Source organism: Rissa tridactyla, chromosome 1 (genome assembly GCF_028500815.1).
Source record: "Rissa tridactyla isolate bRisTri1 chromosome 1, bRisTri1.patW.cur.20221130, whole genome shotgun sequence".
Taxonomy (NCBI): domain Eukaryota; kingdom Metazoa; phylum Chordata; class Aves; order Charadriiformes; family Laridae; genus Rissa; species Rissa tridactyla.
In genome coordinates, this window is record NC_071466.1 from 142,415,178 (window position 1) to 142,442,037 (window position 26,860).

General features: G+C 45.6%; 1 protein-coding gene across 2 annotated transcripts; it reads right to left on the minus strand.

Moving 5' to 3' along the window:
• Positions 1–6,557: 6,557 nt before the first annotated feature.
• On the minus strand, positions 6,558–14,326 carry LOC128904506 (C->U-editing enzyme APOBEC-1-like). 2 transcript variants are annotated; one of them, XM_054188950.1, is made up of 5 exons: positions 13,841–14,318; positions 12,522–12,549; positions 11,712–12,100; positions 9,680–9,798; positions 6,558–7,338 (listed from the first exon to the last, which is right to left on the minus strand). In XM_054188950.1, exons 1-5 carry the CDS (start codon positions 13,971–13,973, stop codon positions 7,318–7,320), a joined length of 690 nt encoding a protein of 229 aa, XP_054044925.1. In that variant the 5' UTR covers positions 13,974–14,318; the 3' UTR covers positions 6,558–7,317. The 2 variants fall into 2 exon arrangements, with proteins under 2 accessions (XP_054044925.1, XP_054044924.1); XM_054188949.1 differs by lacking the exon at positions 6,558–7,338 and having other exon boundaries at positions 9,611–9,798; positions 13,841–14,326.
• Positions 14,327–26,860: the final 12,534 nt, after the last annotated feature.

Consider the following 26,860-nt stretch of genomic DNA (forward strand, 5'->3'; position numbering starts at 1 on the left):
TCACTGTATTTCCACTAGAGGACTCCATCAGCACCTGGTCTTGTGGACACTGTCTTTACCAAGTTGAAGACATGGGTTCACAGTACACGCGTATTCACCACCACCTTCCCACTACCTAAATTACAGACAGATTGTCCTCTGCAGTCTAACGTCGTGAGGATTTGACAAGGCCAAGAGTGTCCCACATTCTGGGGGTGCTCTGTCATTTCCTTCATGATAGCTGCAAGTTCTCTGCTCTATCCTGTTCCTCTTTCTGGGTAAGGCTGGAGGCTCCTGTGTTTCTCTTCAGAACAACTCCTCTGGCCACCTGCAGGAGGACAGTAGAGAACCCTGCTCCCACTGTGACTTTTCCTGCTTGGAGAGGTCACAACTGGGTCCACCACAAGCTTCCTACAACTTCCAGCTCCTGAGGCACTCTCAGCTCAAGGAATTCCGACCAGGAATAGCAATGAGAGTTCTTTGCAAAGCATTAATTTGCAAGCATGGTGCTGTATATTTGTTTGATACAGTGCATATTATTTATATAAATAAAGGTCTTACAAATAAGCATGTGGTTTTGTCATTATTTTGGAACCACGTGGGTGAGGGACGTAAAAGTTGACGTGTCATCTATTCTTTCTGATTTCTGAAGAGACAACCTGACAATATCCTATTAAACTGCCTTTATTCTTTTCCCTCGTAACGCGGAAGTTGTTGACAGTGTCATCCAGCAGATCAAGGCGGATAAAGTGTTAAGGCAATAGATACTTTGGAAATCTTATCAAAAATCTGGGATGTAAATGCTAAAGTTGTTCAAGATGCTTCCTTCATTGATTGCAAACCTATCGTCCCCATTCATGACTTGTAATTGACCAAAGTGGACACAGAAGAAGTGCTGACTCAACATGCTCCACAAAACAAGAAGAGAAGCAGAGGTGGAAAAAGGATCTCTGTCTTCCAACTTTTGGTATTGGCCTGTACAACACTGTTGTCCTTCTGAGTGAAATTGTTGGAGGGCTACTAGAAAAAGTAGAATTTTCTAACAAAGCATTGAGACACTGGCTTTTCTTCAATGCTGTCAAACACTGAGTTGAAGATGCCTGTTGAAACATGACAATTGGTGACATTATACGATTGGAGAATAAATGCAATGAGTAAATGCAAAGAAACATACACTGGATTCAGAATGCATCCTGGGTTGCTTCATCTGAATCTAAAGCAGATTAAATTCAGAGTGGACGGTTTAGCTAATCCATGTGATTTACCTATAGGAATTTATATCTCTATAGCTCTCCTGCTATTGAGATCCTTTTTAACTGCACTTCTGTTCTCAAATACCAATTCATATTATTTGTTACAAGGTACTCTTTGAATTGACATTATTAATTAATTCAGTCTCAAATGCATTAGGTGTCTCTTGCCAAGAATAACTCCCTGGAGGATGACTGTCATGTAGTAACTTTACTTTTCCAACCTAAGACTTTTTCACTTGCTTTGTAGACCGGGTATATAGGGAACATTTCACTACTGCTTATATATTCTTGAGTACTGCTTATGTTTACAGCCTGTTCCTTGTGGCGATGGGCCTATGGTGCTAGCTGAAAACCCTGGTTGGTCCAACACCCCACGTCTTGCAGCGATGAACAAGGCACAGGCGCATCCGAACAACTGTACAGCCGCCGCCCTGAGCCGTGCTTCCCACAAGTGTGACTGCCTCCCCGTTCTCTTGTGACTCATACCCTAAGAACTACAGCCACAATTAATGACAGGATACAAAAGATCCCCAGCAAATCTGGCACAAACATGAGCTCCCACCAGGCATGCCCCCATGACTGGGTGTGTAATGTTTTGGGTGCTTTCTGCACACTCAAGCTTCATACGCTTTTACAGTAACTACACCCTCAGGAGGCCCCGGGGGGCTGCTGAAAACCGTTCTTCCCATGGGCTGGGGGCAGCCTCTTCATCTTCACTGAAGGTTACCCTGCATGTCTCTGCACGCAGCCACCAGCGTGACCGTTTGGCAATTGGACTCTTGGGACGCATCCGGTCTTATGACAACTGACGTGCGCTTTATCGCCCCCGGGGGCTGGGATACAGAGACCACCTGCTCTGTGAAAGCTCCAACTCTGCAGCAGGGTGAGGTACAGGATGGGTCTTTGATAGCGGAGGAAACAGGATAAACGAGGGATGGGGTGGTTATTGGTACGGTGTGGAAAACCGGGCATGGCTGCCATCTCCTGGTGCACAGGGGTGTTCGGCACCTTTTACAAGGTTGATGGCTGGAGGGATATTGCTCCTTGCTGCAAACAGCTCCTGGAGTCCGGCTCTGGACAACCCCTAGAACATGCCCATTGAAAAGCAGGACACTGACATCATTCCCACAGCTGCACACAGCATTACTCCAGGTCAGTACATAGCGTCCTTGGACATCACATTGCAATAATAAGAAACAGATTACCACTAAACAATGCAAAGACATGCTCCAGGCCCTTACAAATACAAGGGAGATTTTCAAAGCATGTCTCCCCCCCTGCTTGGTCTCTCTCCCTCTCCCGCATGCTGGTACTTGGAAACCAGGACAGAAAGGGGCTTCAGGGTCATGAAGTCCAGTCCTCTGCTACTTGCCCCTTCAGGGGTTTTCAGCCTGTACGTATTTGTGTCCAACATTGTCCTCTAGCTCGAGTAGTTTTTTTTCTTCCCTCCCTGGTGCTGACCCTTTGGTGTTTCTATGAGCATAAATTTCATTATTTAGTCACTTCTGTATTAAATACTTGCGGCGATGGAAATCAGATTTGGTTTGCAGAAGAAACATAGAGGGCTTTGGCACAGATGATATCATTTGTTCTGACAGCACCAGCAGGGATAAGCAGAGCCTCTGAAGGGGAAGGAGAAAGTGGGTTGCTGCCAGAGCAGAGGTCAGAGCAGAAGAGTAGCTGCCGAAGTGTGGCAAGTATTTTGAAGGCTGCCTTTGGCTTTTAAATCTCTCATACACTTTGGTGATAGGCAGGGAACACGCTTCCAAACCCACATAAGATATAGCTAAAACATCACTGTAGCTGCTGTCATTGTCATTATTATTAAGCATGCCAGTTGAAGGACTGAAGTGACTTTCGAGGGTGTGGGACTAATATTGAGAGAGGTAATCTTCCGGTCGACAAGAGGCCTGTCTCTGCACATGGGTGAGCGCACCCAGGTTCCAGGACAAGGAGGATGTTGATGTCTCCGTGCTATAATCTTGTTACTAATCACAGTTAAGAAACTAGCCTACTATACAAGCTGGAACAATGTTTTTACCAGCCCAGAGGGACAGAAGAAGATGATAGGAGACCTTTTCTGCAGTTACCTCTATAGGCTAGCAGCAGTGGTAGACCCACTTCTAGGTCCTTACACACCAGTAGGAGCACAGCAGGGCTACAGCAGATTTCAAGTTCACTCTGGCAGCTAAAACTGTTGTAAAAAACTTCACTGAAGTGGCAAGCTTCCAAATGGACCACAGAAAGTTTGTCCTTCTGCCTTCGGTGGGAAAGGCCTGAGCCTTCCATGAAGAATCATGCACTCTGGCTAATTCATTAAAATGAGTCCAGGCACTTTAGTTAATCCGGGCACTTCTGTGCAGCTGAATGACGTGGTAATGCCCAGAGCTGACAGCAGCAGTAGCAGAACTGACCCATGACAAGGACAGGGATGACAGAGATCTCTGCCTCATTACGCCCTGGTGCTCAGCTGTAGCAAGAGACTATCGCCAGCCAGATGTGACTGGGGGAGGCAGGGGCACCAGCCTGTGACAGTGTTCACTGCAGAGTACCGGCTCCACTAGGAGTATGGCACCATCGCTCGTGCTGCCCTGCTCATAATGTCTGCTTTATCACATGTCCTCTTGCTCCCTTAGTGATACTCCTACACATTACAGGACCACCACCATCGCGAAGTTCTTGCCTGATGGACTAGGATTGCTGCTGAGCAAATGAGCACATCTCTGGTCCACCCCCCTGACCCAGACTCGCTTCTACTGGGGCAGGGCCACAGGACCCTGATCGCACTCCAGCTGGAGTTGTTACAGCCTCCATAAAATGCTGTCTCTTCTTTCAGCTGTCTCCAAGATCCTGCTTCAGTTCCTCTCCCAGAACAGCAGTGTAGCTGCTTGTGCTTCAGAAAGGGCTATTGAATACTCAGAAACCACATTTGGCCTAGGAAGAGCTGAAGAGAGCTGGATCCTGGGAGTGTGTCAGGCGAGAAGCATTGCATCTTCTCACTTTGTTCTTCTCTTCCCTAGTATTTCACTTTCAGGAACCCGTTGTTGCTGTGTTTCTGTTTTGGGACTTCTAGACAGACTAACTAGTCCTTCTGAGAAGGAGGAACAAACGAACAAGAATTTGGATAGAAAACCAGATAATTACATTTGTTTTGGGAATAAGAGTCAGAGAGTCAAAACTGTCACTATAGGGAGCTGAGAAGGGACATAAACCAGCACATCCCTGTGCAGGCAACAACTGCTCCCTGAAGAGCCCGTGGACGCTTGCCAATATTTCTTTGACACAGGATGATGAAACAGGAGTAGGCCCAACAGCTGGCAGGATGTATGTCCAAAACTCATCCGGTTGCATACCCATGTCATATTCTTGCTAGTACTGACCTACTGTTATTAATCCCCAAGGCATTCCTCACAACCTGAAGAGAATCACACCTACTGCACCATCTGTCTGAGAGAAGCTGCACTGGCTAATGCTGCAGAGAACCACATTAAATGAAACTGAGGAACCTGGTGAGACGTCATTTTCTTCTTCCTTCATCCACCATTTTTTCCTCTGCTATTCTGCTGTATATCTCAACCTCTCCGTTGCTTTTCTCCCTTGGCCACCACCCTACCCTCATTCAGGGCTCTTTGGCCTGGGGTTAAACGGATGACTATTAGCTGAAGTTCAAAGCAAGAATAGAGCACCTCTTGGTGTGCCAGGAATAACCCCTCCGTCCTGCAGTAAAGGCACCGTCCTCTACTTTGCCTTCAGGAAAACTATTTCATGGTAGTAGTTGACTGAGATGGGCCTTGGACTGCCAGGAACAAAGTTGGAGGATTCACAGAGTCTGCACTCACCTTCAGATGATACTGCGGGAAAAAGCAATTAATATGGAGCTGGTCACCATATTGCTGTTATAGGATTAAGATCAACTTTGGGCTCATAAATTCCTTACTGGACTACAGGTCCTTTCTCACGTAAAACAATGTGGTTGACACAGCCCTAGCTTCTGGACCATCCAACCCCCTCCACCTAGTGCTACTTACAGAAGGCTCCTGTTCTCATTCTTGGGTCTTCTCAAAGTCTCTCCCATCAACCTACTTTCCCCTCCTTGTTCAAAATCACATCTCATTTAACCTCCAGGCAATGTCATCATCCTACTCGAAAGACCTGGGCCATCCAACCTGTCATCTTCCTCATAGAGTTGGAGATTTAGGTACACTTAGCTCCGACCTTTCCAAGGTCAAAGTCTGACTGCATATTTATTCTAAGGTATAGAAACATAATGACACCTGCCATCATTTTTAGATTATTTCATGTGAATTAGCAATGTGTCAGTAATTTGTACACTGTTATGGGTAAAGCCTTCTCAGTGTGATGCTAAGGTGTGAGCAAGATTCTATAATGCTTAAGGATTTATGGCAAGAGACACGGGTGGGTCTTCAGGTCTTGCAGAATTTCTTAACATTTAGGGTTTCCATTTTGTGCTGGCCATGTATGCTACATATTGTTGTATAGCTTTATGCTGTTGTACTTTCTAGATTCTCAGATGGGACTCAGCTAACTTCTGTAGCATAATGAAGATTCAAAGCCAGACGCAAATGAAAATGTTTGAAGCTATATATGTTGATCAGGCTCAAATACAGTTGCCACATTCCACAGCCGACCAGTAACTTAGAAGTTATGTTGCTGAATGGTTATGGACCCCAGTGTTCTCAACTACATGTTGATCAAGTGATTTCATTTCTCTCCAACAAAACAAAGAGTTAACACTAGAATGGCCAGAAGGAAGGCATGTGACATCCAGCCTGAGGACCTGGACAGGAAGAAGAAAACTTTAGCCACTACATTGCTTGGAGTAATTTTATTTGGTTAATGTAGTAGACACTCCCCAGCAACCTGCACTCAGCTTTAGACACTCCCTCAGACAGCAGGGGCTGGAGCTGCTTCCTCAGCCTGCAGCTTTTCTGCCTGGCTTAATTGTCTGCTAAACATCTGGAGACTCTGGCATGGCCAAAAGATGCTATAAGCACTGATCAACTAGAAGGGATAGGCATGTTTCCCACGAGCCCCTGCTTTATTCTTCAAATAATCATCTGAGCCTGCATGTTGCAGATCCCAGCAGCAGCACATTCCGCAGTGGGATCCACAATGGGCCTCCTGCTTGAAAGGATTGGGAACCATGAAATGTGGAGTTCCCAACATGATTCATTCATATGTTTTGCATTATTTGCAGTGCAAACTGAAAACTCCTGCAAGGCCCAGCACACCTGTATCTTCTTTTGGCCTTCTGCCTATAGAGATAGCTCAGAGCTTTCAATATCTCCTACCTCACTGTTCCGGTCAGTGCTTCCAGCTGGAAGAGCAGAGACATTTTACTGTGTTCCCCCAGAACAGCTGGGACTCCAGAGTGCGGAATTACAAAGGAAGGATATGTGCCCAGGAAAGGAACAAGAAAAGCTAAGTTTTCACAGAGTTGACTTTTTCCCTTTTATTCTGTTGTTTCTACAGTCATAAAAAAAGGGAGAATAAAACCTTTAAATTAAGCAATATAATCCTTAGTAATATAATTGTATTATATTGTAACGAAAACAGTAATATAATAACAATATTACACAAATACTAATGGCATGAAGTGTTTTCTGAAACATACACACATAGCCGTAAAAGTGATCTTCATAAGCAATTCTCAAAACCAGAATGCATAGCTCTGATTACTTCTTTGGAACAGACCAGAGCAGGAAAAACGTTACTCACTGGCATCTCAAGAGGGTACTGACAGAATCTGATTGCAGAATCAGCAGACGTGAGAGGTCTGACTGTGGGGCATGGTCCCTATCCCCATTGGACTCTCAGGAAGCCTTGTAAAGACCCAGAGCACTGTGTCCTGGCTGCCTGGATGCATTATCCAAACTTTCTGGTGGTTTCTCATGTGCTCCTTCTGCTGTGTCCAATATTTAGTAATGCCAATGAAAAGAGTCTTCTCTGGTGACAGTGTGAAGCTGTAGTGGGGAAGACTCCCAGGGACTGTCTTTTCCAGTCTTGTAAATAATGCTAACTCACAAAGTGAGTTTGAAAGCATGCTGCTGATGCTTGTTAGTATTCAAAGCAACGGAGGAAGCCCCTAGTAGAAAGAAAGAAACACGAACATTAAAAATTAGATGCCAAAAACTTAAGTTGTCTCTTCAACATGATCCAGAGTTTGAAAATACAGAATCTAGTCAAAAAGATCATTCTGATCAACCTTCAGCAGGTCAGATAATCTGCCTTGGGACACAGCTTTCCAGACAACAGTGTAGCACCTTGGAATTTACTGTGCCATGTAAACCCCTCCTAAAAAGACAGATCGCTCAGAAACAGAAGCATTTAAAAAGTGGCTGACTGCCTAATTGAATCCAGGAGAAGTGGAGCTAGGTCCTACGGAAAGGCAGGATTCTGGGGGTTAGAAAGGCCCTCTAGAAGTCTCCAGCCCAACAATGGGTTTGTAGCATGGCTAACTCCAAAGTTAATCAGGCAGCTCAGAGGAAAGTTCTCAGTGTCTCCAGCAATGGAGGTCTGACAGCCTCTCTGGGCACCTGTTCCAGTACAGCACCACTGTTGGGGGAGACTTTTTCCTTCTGTCCGGTTGGAATTTCCCTTGTTGCAGCTTGTGCCTGTTGCCTCATTTTCTTCTATGCAGCTCTGAGGAGAGACTGGCTCTGTCTTTGCTGCCTTTATGTAGTGTAAAGCTGCAGTTAGATCCCACTTAGCCTTCTTTTCTTTAGGTCTAATAAAGCCAGTTCCCTCACCCTCTCCTTGTAGGGCAAGTGCTCCAGCACCCTGACCATTGCAGTGGTACTCCACCAAATCTCCAGTTCCTGTGTCTTTCTTGGGTCAGGGAAGCCAAGACTTGACACAACTGGTCTGTATTTCTCTGGAGGATGCGCCTGGAACAAACTCTCCTCATTACACCTCTGCGCTCAGGGGGGCTTGATGTCTTGGTAATGGTCAATCAGACTTATCTGAACATTGACAATTAGTACAATGGGGCTGGGTTTTCACAAGGGCTGAGCACATAGACCTTCCCATTCCTTCTGTGGAGGGTTGGTGGTTAGTCAGAACTACTGATAATGGGCCCTATTCATCTTCATTTTAGGGGTGGCTTGAGTTTGGTTGAGACAGCAAAACAGTTGAGCAAGTGCCTGACTTTCGGCACGAGTGTCCAAGTGCAAGCTTCCCAGCCACCAGCACTCTGCAGTGATCAACGAGGTTGCCAGGGACAGGGAGGGACAGGTCATTTGTTAGCTGGCTTTTTAAAACCGAGACCTGAAGGGCATATTCCCTTGTACTGCTGCCCAGGGAACCGTGCTGAGTCAGCTGTAGTTTGTTGGTGTTCACAAGCACTTAGCAGACAGCTCTCTTCAGCTCCCTGGTAAGCATCACATCATGCGTTTGATTGGGTGTAAACTGCTAAACTACTGAATCTCAGATATTAGGAGACTCAGGAAGGCTGAAAGCCAAGGGAAACATAAGTCCTCAACAGTTACTTTGATCAGCTGACTGGATAATGCGTATCCTGTCACTTGAATGTCATATTCCAACAGTTAGAATTAGAAAGGCCAGGTCCTGAGGTATTAAAAGACCTATGTAAGTTTGTGGTGGACGAAACTGAAATGAATACACTGTTTACATTTTCCTTAGTCAGATATAAAACAAGGCATTTATAGCATCCTACAAACGGGTTAGTTTTTGTCCTTCTAGCCTTTAAGTTCCTGTCTGTATTATGTAGTTCTGTGCATTCCTTCCTCTATCTTCTGCTGTCCATTCTGCTAGCTCCCTTTCTACATAGAGGCTTGCCCCACAAACAGTAACTGAGCCAGGAATTAACTCCAGTCTTGCTCTCTCTCCTGCTCAGTAGACCACATTCTCTTTCTTGTCCAGTAGGATATCAGGCCATATAAATACCTTCTGCAGCTGTACAGGTTGCAAGAAATGGGGAATGCAGATCTCAGTCAAATGATACGCTTATGTGTAAGCTCTGATCCTGAAAGCGAATCCACCAATTTGGGCTTTTGAACTTGCTCAGAACTTAACTAAAATCAGTGACCCCATCCTGAGAAGCAAAACGAGCGTACTTGAAGCGTGTTTACACAGCTGAATGAGTTTTTGGGATCAAATGTCTCCAGTAAGCTGCGAGCTAATGAATTTGTAGCTGATCCATGTAAAGGGTTTAAAAAATTTGCCCTTTCTTTAGTAAAAAACCTGAGAGTATTGCTAAATTGCTTCTCTACTCCTGACCACAAAAGCACAATGTAGCAGCCTAGTCCTCTGGCCTGCTTGGCCCTCCGTTTATGCAGCATCAAGCCCATGCTTATTTTTCCTACTATCGTTCCTGCTCACACCATTGCCAGTATCCTCCCAACCTCCTTTTCCTAGGATTTTGTATTACTTTTCACTCTCAGCATTTTCTTCAAGTGCCTACTAACCAAAAGGATATGATAGAGCTCTATGCAGTTCAGCCAGATGTATGAAGTGAATCTCCAGGGCCAATAACCATCTTCTCCATGTTGGTGTGCAACAAATCTTTCCCAGCAGTAACTGTAATCTGAGAAAAGAGATATCCAGTCACTATTGATGAAAGGCATGCCCACTCCTTTCTTCATGAATACATGAGCAAGGCACTTCTTTCTCATTAAGACAACAGTAAAGGACAGGAGAAAGACATTCATCTGAGGGCATTCATGCACGGGACCAACAATGACTTGCAACTACACAAATAAGTTAATGGAAAGGGGAACCAAAACTATACAAATAGCAATATGTCTAAAAAGAGGAATTGCCAGAGAGAGAGAGAGATCACTACGGTGGCTTGGGCAACCCCTATCATAGGTAGCCAGCCCATCAGGGCATAAAGTCAGAGCAGGTTGGCCAAAGGAGAATAAATCAGTGAGCCGCAGGCTGCTTCTTTAGGAGGTACTGAAAAGGGGAGTGACACATGCAATCAGGGCTGTTCAGGCATACCTTTTGGCAGCCCAGTACTTGATCACAGCAGCTTTAGGTAAGACAATAAACTTGTTGCTTCAGTCATTAACCTCTCTGATTTATCTGAGGGAAAACCTGGAGTGAACACCCTAACACTCAGCATTTTCATATCGACCTTAGTGTTGATAGGATGGCCAGAGCTTCTGTCAGTTCTCTGGTGGTATATTCCCAGAGACAGGTTCCCCAAGGTAAGCAATGTCCTTTAAGTTTTCATTTGACCTAGTAGGTTTTGTAGCTGCACACACCAGTAGTTCAGTATCCAAACACGTATGCAAAATTCTTCTCTTCAAATGTACATTCTTTTCTGTGAGCTACTTGTCTGGACTATTCTTACAGGCAAGCAAGATATACATACAAAATGACACACATGCAAGACACAATTGTCCTCTACGATGCATCATCTGAAAGTCTCCTTTAAATATGTCTCCTCTTCTCCAGCTATCAAGGGAAACCAATTTCTTGCTGCATCTGGCAAGCTGATCTGCATATATAGACTAGGAGGGACAGGTTCTATCTTACTTCAGGATTTTTCACTGTATATAAAGGAGGCATGGATGGCTAGAGAAAGACATAATTCTCCTTGTTCAGATTTGGCAAGAGGAAATGACCACACTGGTTCTGCAGCTGTATGGGATTGGGGAAGAAATAAGGCACAAGAGAGTGGTATTTTTGTGCTCACTAGTCCTCCCCAATGCCAGTCATCACCACTATTACAAAGCACAACTGCTGAGAGCGCACATGTTTGAAGAACCCACAAGAATTTATTGTCATTTAGACAATTATTCTGTCACCCAATGACCCCTCCACGCCCAGGAAGGGGAATCAGGAAAAAACAAGTAAACCCGAGGGTTGAAATATAAACAGATTTCATAGAATAATCCTAAATAATTAACATTATTAATACTAAATAACCAATATTGATCCCAATACCAGTATAAAATATACAAGGATTATGCTCAGCCAATTCTATCAGTAGGAAGCTGTGCACTCCCAGCAGTGGACAGCAAGTGTTGGACATTATGAGTGCTATGGCTTTGGGAGGAAGGGAAGGCCTCAGGGGACCAGCACCAGGACAAGAAGTTCTCAGGATCACAGCCATCATAGAAGAGAGGAAACTCCTCAGCAAACTTTCTAATTTATATGGAATGTGACATTCATGGTATGAAATAATCCTGTTGGCCAGCTTGGGTCAAGTGCCTGGGTCTTGCTCCTCCTCATCCCTGCACCTGGCTAGCTCAAAAACACCGAGACCTTGAAACCCGCATACCATAGCTGGCTATAAAGTAAATAGTTTCACAAATTCAGACACTAGAGTCTTCTAAAAATGCAGTTTTCCCAAGCATTAGAAAGCATTACCTTACTGAAAAGTAAAATTATTGAAAGATCAATTAATCCTCTGTCGCCCAAAACAGGACAGCACATAATCCCGGAACTTTCAGTCCACACTTAGCCAAAGCCAAAGAGTAGCTGGGTTACCTGCACGATTCATGATACGTATGATGACTCCATTCATTGCCAGGTTCTTGAGACCTTTCCGGTTACGCATATCCAGGGGCCTAAACACCTTGGCTGCATATATTTCCAAGGTCACATTGGGATGTGCCTTCAGGAACTCCAGAATTCTGCTGGAGCATCTCCCACAGGGGGTAGTAGATAGGAACCAGGTGATGGAGCAAGCAACTGATGGCATGGCCTTGAAACAATTTTCCAAGAAGTTGACTTCCGCATGTTGCGCAAAATTGTTTGAGCACCAATTCCTCCAGATGGTACCTGTGCTCCACCTGATTTCATACAGCAGGTACACCACATTTGGATGTTGGTCAGGCAAATAATTTCCTATGAAGTCATCCGGATGTATCTTCCACCTGCGACAAAAGTACCAGCAGTACTATGATCCCAAAACCTCAATGATGTTTGGTTCCATTGTGCATTGCCTGCTCTCAACATCAGCCAAGCCTCCCACTCTAAGCCTTTCCCATCACATATGAGCAGCTTGAAGAATGTTGCAATCTAATGACCTAAATCTGGAATTTGATGAAGGGTACAGAATTATTCCCCTAGAGTGGCACTGGTGAAACACTCACAGCACCTCCTCGAGAGGGAAGGTAAGCTACCCCATCACTACTCTGAGATCAGCACCTGTCTAAGCAGTGAGATAACTGGAAAGGAAGATCGAGGAAAGGGATGGTAAGACGAAAACAAGGCACAAGGCTTCTTAGCTTTGCCTGTCTCTGGAAATTGCCATGGGGCCCAGGTAGTACACAGTGATAGAACCGTATCTCTTACCCTTGGTTGTTCTCTCCCGTGGCAGGACCTATATAGAAAAGATTTATGAATCACTGGAGATAGTAGATGAGAAAACAAAATTTCCTCTACACCTCCTGTCCTGGACCCTTTCTGTCTATACATTCCCTGCCAAATCTCTTTTATCTAAAAGGGCTTAATAAGTAGTCCCTGCACAGCAGGATAGCCACTCTGGAATGCAGGAGTAGTGGATTTCTACCTGGGAACTAAACTTGGTGGTTGTTCAAACGATGCTGTACATGAACTCTTGCTCACTTTAACACATTAGGGTAGACTGTGATCTCACTCAAGTTTAACTTCACTGATTCCAGCAGTACTGCATCTGCTTTTCCCTGACTAATCAAAGAGCAGAATCAAATCTCTTCTCCTTTTGTATCTTCGAAACAATTTCTATTAGGCAAAGCTGGAATTATTTTCCTATTGGCACTCGTAATGTCAATCTAGACAAAAACATTTTCACAGCCAATGGTTCTTTTTTTTCTTAGTATGAAACTGTTTCAAATGCTGAAAAAGTATCAGTGCAGAAAGGAGTGTGATTTCTGACTAACAAGTACCTATGGGGTGGCACCATAGACCTGCCTGATTATATACATTTTGTCTCTCGTGGTGGCAAAGAAGTTTGACCCTATGACTCATCCATCCCTTCACAGCTGAGGGTCTAGATAAAAACAATTGCAGGTGATCAAGGCTACTTATTTCTTTTGTAGAAATGCACCCATAGCAAACTTAAGGGTCTAAGAACCCTCATTTCGTTGAAGAAAGGCACTTTTCCATAGCTCTTAGCTCTTCAAGATGAGGAATTATAAAACATACACAGTGAAATTACATTTCAGCAGGAATAAAATCGTCTTCCTTATCAACAGAGAAATTATCAGCTCCTTGCACAGCCTTATTGCAATGATTCATTAAGAAGCATTTTCTAGTTGTTTATTGCATTGGAAACAAAATAGGTGAAAAAATAATACACCAATTAATTTGCTCCATTCTTAATTGCCTTTGATCTTTCCACATTAAGATCTCTTTCCACATTAAGAGGTCTTTTGGAATTTCAGTTCTTCCTGCCTAATGCCACATCAGGGTGAACAAAAGAAGGCATTAGTATTTTGAAGCTGGACCTAAGACTCAAGATACGGTAATGCATTCAAAGAGATGACACACACAAATCCACAAGTGTCTCCTGTATATCTTCATGTACCAACACACACGTTTGTCTGTACTCACCAGTTGCTTACATACATCTACAGAAAATATCTACACTGAATATGGAGAAACAGACCTGCTTGTCACATACATGTACTTACCTCTGTCAGGGACAGCAGCCATGGATATTTCTAGATTTGTCTGTCGCATCTTGGGTGATGGGTATCCTTTTATTAGTCTTACATTTGTTTCAGTTTCTATTCCTGCAGACTGAACTTCGGACGTCTGTAACATTACTCAGCTGAATACTTCCTCATGGTGACTTGCTCTTATGCAAATAAATCACCCCACTGGGTGAAACTGAAGGCAAGTTCCTGTCAACAAAGGACTCCAAAAGAGGGTGAGTCCCATTCGGAAGTGGATCTGGGCGTGTAGACAAGGTTGCCTGCCAGAAGCTGGAACTAACAGGTGAGCCATTTTTTTTGCAGTGCAGAACAGAAATTATATCTCTTTGTTACCACTAGCCCCAGAATAGAAAAGCAACTCTTCTCTAGTCACCCCAATGCACCAAGAGAGAAAGAGCATCTACACAAATGGCAAAAAGTCACATCGTCGTGGGCATGGCAGATAACATTTCTGGCATCCAGATATCATCTGAAAGTTGAGCAGATTCCGGTGGAAAGAGGGAAAAAAAAGCTTGTGATTTTATGGATCTCCAGTAGGTGGTGATGGTTACTGCCATTTCCCTTCATGAGACCATTCTGTGGAGTTCCAAGGACCACTCCTACCATACACCCTTGAACCAGAGTCCTCACGTAAGCAAGGAAGACCCTCAGTGTGTGTGAGAACACATCTACAGCTGTGGTCAGCGACTGGGCAGACATTCTCAGGCTAACTATGGCAGTGGACAGCTTGTTGTGGGGTAATTAAAGAAACTTCACAACAGAGAAGAGATCCGTACTCACATGGGCACCCTGAGAGCAAGACCTGAGACAGCTGGTGAGCATCTGCAGATGCTGTTGGTTATGACAGGTCAGTGACATAAAAATAATTGGCTTTTTCCAGTGCCTTGAGAAATCTGCTCAGCATTATGAACTGGACATCACCTTCCCGTGATCTGTTCTGTAACTCACACAAGATGCAACACAAAATATTTCCCATTTAATCTGAAAAATGAGTGAAACAATGCTAGTTACTAGAGAGAAGCTTTCCTCTGACACACCCAAAACTGGCTTGCAAAAGCAAAGAGATTACAAAAGATATCTTCATATGTTTAGCTAGAGATGACTGTGCTGAGTCAGTCTCGATCACTTATAGTTTCCTCTGGTGTTATGACACAATAATTTTGTGGTCTGATGCGAGCTGCAGAAATAGATCCCTGGTGAGCCATTGTCCAGGAATGTGCACTCCTTGAGGACAAAGCCATTGCCTCCCTCAACACCAAGTCTGCCTTGGGATTGTAAAGCTGTGGAAGTGATTTATTTGTATTCTCTTAGGCCAGCCCTCAATATTCTATTGTCAAAAAATTATTCAGCTTCCTGCAAGGGCAGAACAAACAGAAGTGAACATGAATGGTGGAGTACAGAGGGAGGAGGGACTCAGGCACTAGCAGGACCCTCTGTGAAGGAGGTTAGTCGTGACAGGTTATCAGGCAGCACCGCACCAACACAGCATCTGCCTTCAGGGCCTCTTCTGCAGCAAGGTCACCGCTCACTTCACAGCACAGAATTGTTCCCTATTGGTTGCGCTAGTTCATACCTTAGGAAGGGTGAATGGAATCAACTCAGACACTCTGAGACTTCTTGAAACAAATAACAAAGTGTTTGACTAATGTGTTTGACTTCATGGACTTGTTATTCAGTAAGGCCAGAAATGCACTGATGCTATAGTGTTCTCTTCATTTCCTTCCCTCTGCAGTAGATATTTATGATTATGCAATTGTAAATTAGGCTTTGAGATGCTTAGTCTGATCTGTAAGAAATGGCTTGATTAGCAGCAGTGCTTAGTAGCAGTAGTTCCTGGTATGAAACGAGCAGTGTGCCACAGCAAGCAGAGAGAGGAAAAAAAATTAGTCTAAGCAGAAGCAAAGAATTTGCAATGCGACATTTCCGTGTGTCTCCAGGAAGCTGAATGTGCTCTAGGAGATGGTGGAAAACCAAAAGGAAAAAAAAAAAAAGAAGAAAATATCATTCTGCTGTTCCTGCCAGCCTAATGCAAGGAGAGGAAATCCCTTCCAGATCCAGCAGTTGGTTTAACCCTAACAAAATCGGAAAGACAAGGTCACCACACAGGTGAATTTTCCTGCTTCTAGAAGAACTTGTACATCCTGTCTGCGGGGATCAAATTTCAGTGCTTCAGAGGATGATGACAGACTCCAAAAGGGTCATATATCTGGGTGGGACCTCGTATTACTCGAACAGCTACGACCATAATGTTTTTTTGATTTCTTATGCTGTGAATTATCTCCCCTTACAGAAGTTGCTTAAGATAATGTTAGAGATAAATGTGAAGGTGGTTTGTAATGCTGAGTTATTGGTAACATCTAAATATATCTCACCCACTCCAGCAAATGGCTTTTTTTTTTAAAAATAACCACCACCCTCATATGCATACCTCCCGAACATAAATGCATTTTGGAGGAACATACGCTGCAAAAGGCACACAGAACAGTGGACATACGCTCACTCAGGACTCCTTTAAGCTCCCAGGTTCCTTAGACCTTCATGACAATGTTCCCTTTGGTGGTCGTAGAGCCATGCTGTATATGTCTGACCAGCCTCACTGGGGATGATCACATAGAGGCTTCACAGTTTCTTCAGAACACATTGCAGAGGGACTCCAGGATATACACTAGGTGATAGAGAGGTGGACAGAGCAACAGGGAGCCACCTCCCTGCAGATATCTCCCAGGAACCAGATTTCAGCGTAACAATCCTTCAGCATGACAGTATTACAGTGGTGGCATCTACTGGATGTACTCCCCTAATCTGTCTCACTAAGTCAAGTGTCTCTTGAGATAACAGCCACGTAGTTTGCAATTTTTCTCAAATGTCTTTCGGCTTATCTGACACTTGAAACCCAAGATGTACTTCTGGTAACTCCAACTCCAGCATTCCACTGAACAATTTTATTCGGCATTAAAACACAAATTCGGGCTGAGGTAGAAGTCAAAGAAATGGAAACACAAAAGAAAATAGGAAAGGCAGGCAGGTTAGAGAATAAGAAAGAGGAGCGCAGAAGGAAAACTAGATCATAGAAAACAAAAAGGGACAAGGTTTGAATCAGCCAAGATCCCAGCTTGCAAATCTGAGGATTTTACAGGTACAGAGCTTTCTATTCTCTGGCTGAATGATCTATTGGAAAGAGGTGAGAATCAGCAGGTAGAAGTCTGGAAGCACGGGGGAAGGCAAAACTTAAATGTGACTAAAAGCCTGGGGTTCGTGCCACAGAGGCTTAGGTCTCAATTTCCACTTACAAGCGTCTCCTGGACTTAATTTGTAAAAGTAAATTTTGTGTTAGTTCAAGTGTTCTCCTGCTGGCACATTTGACAGTAAAAGGAAAATCCACTAGATGTTTGTTTGGATTTAATGGAGTTTTCTCAGTAGATATCTACATTTTTATGGAAAGAAAAAATACACAGAGCCTTTTGAGATTTACTCTGTGAACTTCAAATTTAAAAAAGGGCTAAAACATGTGTCTGTGTGTATGAATAGATATGTCTGAGTACATGCTCACACAAGTATTTACATATATATGTATGCATAATAATGCAATAATGCATATAAAAACAAGCTTGCAGATACAAAAATACACATCCTTAGCAACATAGGAGTTTGCAACTCTCACCTGCCCATGGTCTTTTTATCTCTCCCAGCACCCTTACTTTCATTTCCTCTGCAGGTTACACAGCATCGCCATGCTTTACCGAGACTCTTGTTCAGTTTCCACACGTGGAAACTGAAACGTAAGAGATTAAGATAATCGACGACGCCCTGCTACTACTGGGTAAACTTTATGAGTCTGATTCCAAACAACACAGTGGAACGGCAGCCAGTCATGAGGGTGTGTGGGCAGAGCCCTGACTCAAGCAAGGCAGAGAACAGGGAGTTAGGGGGAAGGACGTACCTGTGTGCTTACTTCAGTATTAATTTTTCTTAGCTAAAGAAAGCACCCCAATATCCTTGTAATAGAATTCTTTCACATTAGTTGGTGAGGCTATAGAAATCAGAGAAGTGGATCAAATATATTTCATGAGGAGTCAGTGTGGAAAAAAAAAAAGCTGCAAGTGAACATATCTGTATTTTGGACTATGATTTTCTACTCTAAGCAGTCCTTCTACAATCATCTCACGCTACTTTGCATCAGAGACGTTCTATATATTTATCTTTCTGGTTTTGCCCCATTTCCACCTCTCCGTTTCAATGCACATGCTGTGTGAAAGTGCTTGGCAGAACAATAAATACCCCAAAGCAGAAGCAGGAGCTCGGTGGACATCAGAGTGTCCATGCTCTCCTCCCTTTGAGAGGCTGGGTGTGGCATACAGCCATCACACAACTGGCGGGGTTTTTAATAGCGAGAGGGATGACAAAACCAGCTGGACTTCACTTGAGGGAAAGCAACGATTCATCTGTTCCTTTCCTATCACAGACATACTGGAGAGAGCGTTCAGAGCACCTCGAGGAACTTTCAGCCCTGAGCTTTGTTTTTCCAAGCATTCAGGGACTGCCCAATGGTGACCATATAGTTAAACTCTCCCCAAAATTCACCTCTAAGCTGTAGCTCCCATGGGAGGTTAAAACCTCCATCAAGAGGAGAAAACCTCCATCAGAACCAGGCATTACAACCATCAAGGTTGTAATTACAACTCCATCAAGGATGGAGTTAGTTTTCTTCATGGCAGCCCATATGGTGCTGTGGTTTTGACCAGTGACCAAAACAGTGTTGACAGCACAGCAACATTTTAGCTATTGCTGAACAGCTCTTGCACAGCATCAAGGCCTTCTCTGCTTCTGACTTTGCCCCAGGTGAGTAGGCTGGGGGTGGGCAAGAGGCTGGGAGGCAGCACAGCTGGGACAACTGACCCAAACCGACCGCAGAAATTTTTCACACCATCTAATGGTATGCTCAAAAATAAAACTTGTAGGGATTTTTTCTGAAGTTGCTGTTGCTTGAAGACTGGCTGGTCATCAGTCTGCTGGTGGTGAGCGGTTGCCTCTGGATCATTTGGGGTTTCTCATCTTTTTTTCCCCTTCACTTATTAAACTGTCTTTATATTGATGCTTGGCGTTTCTCACTTTTGCCCCTCCAATTCTCTCCCCCATCCCATGGGGCAGGGAGAGGGGAGAGTAAGTAGCTGTGTGGTGCTTAGCTGCCTGCCAGGGTTAACCCATCTCACCATCTCATGTCCACAGGTAGGGTAGAAAGCCTACTTGGGTATCCACAGGTAAACTGCTTGAGAGGTCTTGTAAGAAGTCTTCAGAAGACTCCAGAGATACGGAGTTACTCTCCCAGGATCTTCATGATTCAGGCCCTATGTTACTATGTAAATAGTCTCTCCATCACAGCTAACACTCCTCCTGTCACTGGCATGGAGCAGGACTGTGAGATAGGAACCTGTGTGTTTAAGCAGCAGTGTTTATGGTACAGAGCTCAGAGGGTAGTGATTAGGGGCACAGAATCTAGTTGGAGGTCAGTGACGAGTGGTGTTCCCCAGGGGTCAGTACTGGGTCCAATCCTCTTCAATATATTCATCAATGACCTGGGTGAAGGGACAGAGTATACTCTCAGCAAGTTTGATGATGACACAAAGCTGGGGTGGGGTGGCTGACACACCAGAAGGCTGTGACGCCATACAGAGAGACCTGGACAGGCTGGAGAGATGGGCAAAGAGGAACCTTATGAAATTCAACAAGGGCAAGCGTAGGGTGCTGCACCTGGGGAAGAATAACCCCATGCACCAGTACAGGTTGGGGGCTGACCTGCTGGAGAGCAGCTCATCTGAAAGAGACCTGGGAGTCCTGGTGGACAACAGGATGACCATGAGCCAGCAATGTGCCCTTGAGGCCAAGAAGGCCAATGGCATCCTGGGGTGCATCAAGAAGAGTGTGGCCAGCAGGTCAAGGGAGGTCATCCTCCCCCTCTACTCTGCCTTGGTGAGGCCGCACCTGGAGTACTGTGTCCAGTTCTGGGTTCCTCAGTTCAAGAAGAACAGGGAACTGCTGGAGAGGGTGCAGCAGAGACCTACCAAGATGATGAGGGGACTGGACCACCTCTCTTGTGAAGAAAGACTGAGGGATTTGGGTCTCTTCAGTCTGGAAAAAAGACAGCTGAGGGGGGACCTTATCAACACTTATAAATACTTAAAGGGTGGGTGTCAGGAGGATGGGGCCAGGCTCTTTTCAGTGGTGCCCAGTGACAGGACAAGAGGTAATAGGCACAAACTTGAACATAGGAAGTTCCACCTAAACATGAGGAGGAACTTCTTTCCTGTGAGGGTGGCAGAGCACTGGCACAGGCTGCCCAGAGAGGTGGTGGAGTCTCCAACTCTGGAGACATTCAAAACCCGCCTGGACGTGTTCCTGTGCAACTTGCTCTAGGTGACCCTGCTCTGGCAGGGGGTTGGACTGGATGATCTCCAGAGGTCCCTTCCAACCCTATGATTCTATGATTCTATGATTTCTCATAGCAAGGGCAGGACAATCTTCAGGGGACCATCTATCAGTGGTGTTGATAGCTTTGAACTTGTCATGTCATGTGGTGCGGGTCCGGGGACACCTGGTAAAGCTGTGAGATAACCCTTCAAGGGAAGACATTCAGGAAATGCAGCTGAAGTGGTGTGTGCCAGCTACCTTTTCCCACATTGAAGCTGTGTTGCTTAGGCCAGTCAGCAGTGCAAAGAGGAGCCAAACCTACTGCAGTGATGGTTATGGATTATGTTCATTGCATCTGAGTAGATCTTAAGAGAAGTGAGGGATTAAAAGGTGGATATGGGGCTAAGTAGTGTTTGTGAGCAGTAGATGGCAGAAGTGGAAAACAAATGAGATGGAAATCAAGACGTAGCAGGGAACTGTAAGGGTGGAGGGGCAGACCTTATATCCAAAAATCCAGCTGAGCTGTCATGGTTCACTCAGATGAGTACACCCAATGGGGTCAACTGTAAATGTTCATCAGATACAAATATGAAAGTGGCCTGAAAATCATCTCCAACTATCCAGATAATCTTGGCCCAAATGCTATGGATTAGACATTTGCTGATCAGGGTGCTGCTATGGAAAGACCATATGCTTGGGGTAGACCAATAATCCAGAAGGTAATTGGAAGCAGAGGGAATTATGAAACTATGGCTCAGCAATCTGCCCTGTCACTGTTTTCTAGTCTTAGAGATTTCAAGCATGGTGATGACAGGGAAGCCCTGCCAGATCTCACTACTACAGTTAACACAGATTGCAGATTTGGAGGCTAGGACAGTTACTTCTTGTCTTGGAAGACAGGCAGGGCTGCAGGATGGGGAACATACCCACCTGCACCCCTTTTGCCACAGCCCACTGCCCAGTCCACAATCCTCCTTCATCAGAGACACTCAAACTGAAATACTCTGCCTCCCGTCACCATGGCTAAGGTTCAAGGATGAACAGAGACATCATTTGGCAGGAAAACTGCTCTTGGTTTAAGCAGACCCATGGTAGCAATGGAGCACCACGGCTCCGCATCACATCTCTGGGGCTGCAGATCAGGAAGCAGAGCTTGAGCCAAGCTCCCAAAGCCACTTTGTGGGGATAAAGCTCTGGCCGCTCCCTGGATCTGTTCAGAGCTCTGGGGTGCCACCAAGTTACCATCCAGATACACAGGTGGGGTGGCACATAGAGAGTATGCTGGCACAGGAGCTTGGAAGGAAAAGTCCAGGCCAAGATCTGAACCTCCAGAGGGATGCTGCAGCGAGAGAGACAACAGCTATAAGCTACTTGCCTCACAGTCGGGAAACAGACTGTGAGGAGAGCAGTCATCATGCTGTATGGTAAGACATGGGCTTGGGCTTGAGGTGGAGAAGATATGAACAGACCAGGTAGCCAGAACGGCATGCTGGATGAGGCCTTACACTACATATCATCCATGACCTCTAAATTACTGAGGTTAAGCACAAATTTCGGTCTGTAGGAGACTAAACTGTCACATGCCTCAAGCAGGGAACAGAAAGGCCACAGTGCATAAGGGACTAGCACTGACCATGGGGGTGTGTGGAATAATTACTAAATTGGCCAAGAATACAAAAATACAGCATTGTTCACACATTAAGGAAAGTCATAAAATCAAGAGGCTTCTGAAGTATAATACAGCCACAGCTGGCATGCGAAGAATGCAACACCTGCGATTCCCTGTACAAGGTTGTTTGCGAAACTACACGAGGGATGGAACGAAACGCAAATGTTCCGTGGCCTTCCCTTGTGACAAATAGCAGATGTGGGGACGAGATGGTACTATGGAACAGATAAGCAGCCTACACGCTACCCGAGCCAACATTTCGTCAAATGTTGATGAAATGCTGTCCTTTGTACGAACTTTGCTCACCACAATGTACCAAAACACACCTCCATCCCAGAGGCTATCCGCCCCCGAGGTGTGAACACTCCTCCTTGAATACATTAATCATAATAAAAGTACGTATGACTAAAGTCACTCAAACTCCACTTTGAAGATAAAAAAATAGTATAAAAATAGCCCAAGAGAGAGGGGATGTCAGGGAAGACACCATTGCGAAGAATTCCATCGCTGATTTCCGGGATCAGTCGACGGGCTGAGCCTTTCTTCCCCCCCATAGGGACGCCTTTGGGTAAGACTTCGATTACACCAAGTGCTTTCTCAGGGACTTAGAAATTTCTCTAGAGAATCTCCCTCCTACATTTATAGCCAGGCTGTATCGTTTATAATTTTGTCGTGCATTTTGTATACTTAACAATATCTTTATTTGCACGTGCTTTGCAGACAGTGTATTTATCACCGGCAATCCTAAAGAACCTGTATATCCGTTGTTTAAATAAACTGCACTGTTTAAGTAGCTGGTCGTTTAGCTTTCTCACTGAACGCGACCAAAGACTCGAGACTGGCTGTGCTAGTTCAGGAGCACGACTAGACTGAAGGTGCAGTCCACTATTAGTGTATCCAAATCGTAATAGTTTAATACATATTAAACGTGATTGGACTGATGGTGCTGAATTGGGCATTACTCAGAATTTAAACCTAGCCACACCTGGCCTCCCACCTCGGTGAGGAGTGTTAGAACGCAAGGGGGTTTATCTTCTGCCAAAACCGCTTGGCCCTGTTTCACGCAACAGGGTAACACTTCAGACTGGATTCAGGCCCTTCTGTTTCTCTGTACCTGAGAACTACAAGACACCCAAGTACAGAATGTCACCCCTCAGTTCCCAGATCTTTTTCCCAGACTCACATGCATGTGCCACATGGTTAAATGGCAGTGCTCCAGCCAGCCATGGCAACAAGAAGAGTATTCTCCTGTTTCATGACTTGGCTTTTGTCTCTGCCAGTTCAAGAGAGGCAACTTCTGATTTCTAAATTACTATTGAGAAATATTGCTCAGCTCATTGATATTTGGCATAACAAGTCCCATTTTGCATGTTTATTTTTACTATTACATCAGATACAGCATTCTGTATTTCATTTCCTTGCTCTCCTCCACACACACACACTGGGGATAACCGAACAGAATGTGAGGTCTCTTGCTTACTGTTTGACCACAGACTGATTCACTGGGCAAATGTGACTCAAAAAGAATGGCTTGAAATAAAAATTTCATCATAGTATTATAGATAAGCAGAATCCAGACAACTGACCAGGTGTCCAGAGCCGCTGTTTTCTGTGACCAAGTCACAGCAGCTCTTGCCAGACACTGTCAGGGAGCAGCAAGGGCCAGCTACTCCCTAAAGGATGAGAAGTTAAGTCAAGCAAGATAAAGCAGCCAGCAATGAAAGAGCCTTGCTAGCCAGGGCCCCTCCCAGTGTAGCCATAAGAGGAGAGTAGGGCAGGCCCAGGGCTAGCAGCCACGATCAATGAAGAATCCAGGTTCTCAGGCATGCTGACGAGGCAGCTCTTAGGTCCTAGGTCAAGCTAGGAAGTAAATCCTCAGGTCAGGATCAGGTTCTGTGATGACAACATACAGACACTGTGATCATCAGGCTGGTCCATAGAGATGAGACAACCCAGTCTCATCTGGGGTCAACCCAGAAAATCAGTTCACAGGTCAGGAAACAGATCAACAAGATCCATGGCTGGCCATGGGTATGGACATAAGCATGGCTGTGAGAGATGGAGACAAGCACACCTACGCCATAGCTCAGGAAGGGCGCCTTGGGAAGGTTAATAAGGGAGTCCGGGGCACAGGTTATCTCTTCTTCTGTTCTCCCAGTTACAGGCAGGGACACTGTAAGAAACAGACGTGTGCGATCTATCAACACATGGCTCCATGGCTGGTGTCACCACCACAGTTTTGGGTTTTTGACAATGGGATGACCTACATGGCACCAGGCTTTTTGGCATCGAACAGGGCTCATCTTTCTGAATGGGAGAAGTGGGTGTTTGCTCATGAGCTAGTGGGGCTCATTGACCGGGCTTTAACCTAGGCTTGTTGCAGGAGGGGGATGCTACCTGGCTTGCTCTTGACAAGCCAAGGGATGATGATCCGAGGTCTGAGGGGTGGGTCAGTAGTGAAGGCCCTCAACCTGTTGCTCCGAGATGTGCTGGGTACGCTGCAGCACACTCGAAGTCTTATGGGGACGAGCCAGGGGCTCCTGAGGAGATAGGAACCAGAGAGTCACAGATAAAACACCCCGAGGAAGACCACCTGAAGAGCAGCATGAAGGAAAAGCAAACGCTCCAGCCAGTGAGACAGCTTCATTGGGCACCCAGCTGAAATGCCTTTACGCAAATGCACGCAGCATGGGAAATAAGCAAGAAAAGTTGGAGATGTGCGCACGCCTCCAGGGCTACAATCTTATTGGCACCACAGAGGCGTCGTGGGATAGCTCTTATGATTGGAGCGTTGGAATGGACGGATACCGACTCTTCAGGAAGGACAGGCTGGGAAGACGAGGAGGGGGTGTTGCCCTCTATGTCAGTGAACGGCTGGAGTCCATGGAGCTCCACCTGGGGGTGGATGGAGACCCAACTGAGAGCTTATGGGTCAAGATTAAAGGGAACGCAGGGGCAGGGGACATTACGGTAGGGGTCTGCTACAGGCCACCTGACCAGGATGACAGAGTGGATGAGGCCCCCCTCAGACAGGAGCGGCATCGCATTCACAGACCATGGTCTTCATGGGGGACTTAAACCACCCTGATATCTGTTGGAAGGACAACACAGCGGTGCACAAGAAATCCAGGAAATTCTTGGAATGTGTCGATGACAACTTTCTTCTTCAAATGGTAGAGGAGCCAACAAGGAGAGGAACTATGCTGGACCTTGTCCTTACCAACACGGAGGGGCTGGTGCCAAGTGCAGCCTCGGCTGCAGTGATCACGAAATTGTAGAATTCAAGATCCTTCAGGCAGCAAGGAGAGCATGCAGCAAGCTCACTACCATGGACTTCAAGAGAGCAGACTTTGGCCTCTTGAGGGACCCGCTTGGCAGGATAACATGGGAAAAAGTACTGGAGGGAAGAGGGGCCCAAGAGAGCTCATTAGTATTCAAGGATCACCTCCTCCAAGCTCAGGAGCGGTGCATCCCAAGAATGAAGAAGTCAGTTAAAAATGCCAGGAGGCCTGCGTGGATTAACAAAGAGCTCCTGGACAAGCTCAAAAGCAAAAAGGAGGCCTACAGAGGGTGGAAGCAAGGATGGGTTGACTGGGTGGAATACAGAGAAACTGTCCGAGCAACCAGGAACCAGATTAGGCAAGCTAAAGCCCAGATAGATAGAATTAAATCTGGCTAAGGGCATCAAGAATAACAAGAAAAACTTCTCTAAGTACGTCAGGGGTAAAGGCAAGACTAGGGAAGATGTGGGCCCTCTCAGGAAGGAGACAGGAGACCTGGTCACCCAGGATATGGAGAAGGCTGAGATGCTGAATGACTTTTTCGCCTCAGTCTTCACTGGCAAGGGCTCCAACCACACCACCCAAGTTGCAGGATGCAAAGGCAGGGTCTATAAGAATGAAGAACCATCCACTGTAGGAGAAGATCAGGTTTGGGACCATCTGAGGAACCTGAAGGTGCATAAGTCCATGGGACTGGATGAAATCCATCCACGGGTCCTGAGGGAGCTGGCAGATGAAGTCGCCAAGCCGCTTTCCATTATATTTGAAAAGTTGTGGAAGTCTGGTGAAGTTCACACTGATTGGAAAAGGGGAAACATAACCCCCATTTTCAAAAAGGGAAAAAAGGATGACCCAGGGAATTACAGACTGGTCAGTCTCACCTCTGTGCCTGGCAAGAATATGGAGCAGATCCTCCTGGAAACTCTGCTAAGGCACATAGAAAATAAGGAAGTGATTGGTGACAACCAACATGGCTTCACCAAAGGCAAATCATGCCTGACAAATTTGGTGGCCTTCTATGATGTTGCCACAGCACTGGTAGACAAGGGGAGAGCAACTGATCTCATCTACCTGGACTCATGCAAAGTGTTTGACACTGTCCTGCACGACATCCTGGTCTCCAAATTGGAAAAGCATGGGTTTGACGGATGGACCACTCAGTGGATAAGGAACTGGCTAGATGGCCGCACTCAAAGGGTTGCAGTCAATGGCTCAATGTCCACATGGAAACCAGTGACGAGTGGCATTCCTCAGGGGTCAGTACTGGGACCAGTGCTGTTTAACATTTTTGTTGGTGACATGGACAGTGGGATTGAGTGCACTCTCAGCAGGTTTGCCGACGTCACCAAGCTGTGTGGTGCAGTCGACACGCTGGAGGGAAGGGATGCCATCCAGAGGGACCCTGACAGGCTTGAGAGGTGGGCCCGTGCAAACCTCATGAAGTTCAATGAGGCCAGGTGCAAGGTCCTGCACCTGGGTCATGGCAATCCCAGGCACAAATACAGGTTGGGCAGAGAATGGACTGAGAACAGCCCTGAGGAGAAGGACTTGGGGATGCTGGTGGATGAGAAGCTCAACATGAGCAGGCAATGTGGACTTGCAGCCCAGAAAGCCAACCGCATCCTGGGCTGCATCAAAAGA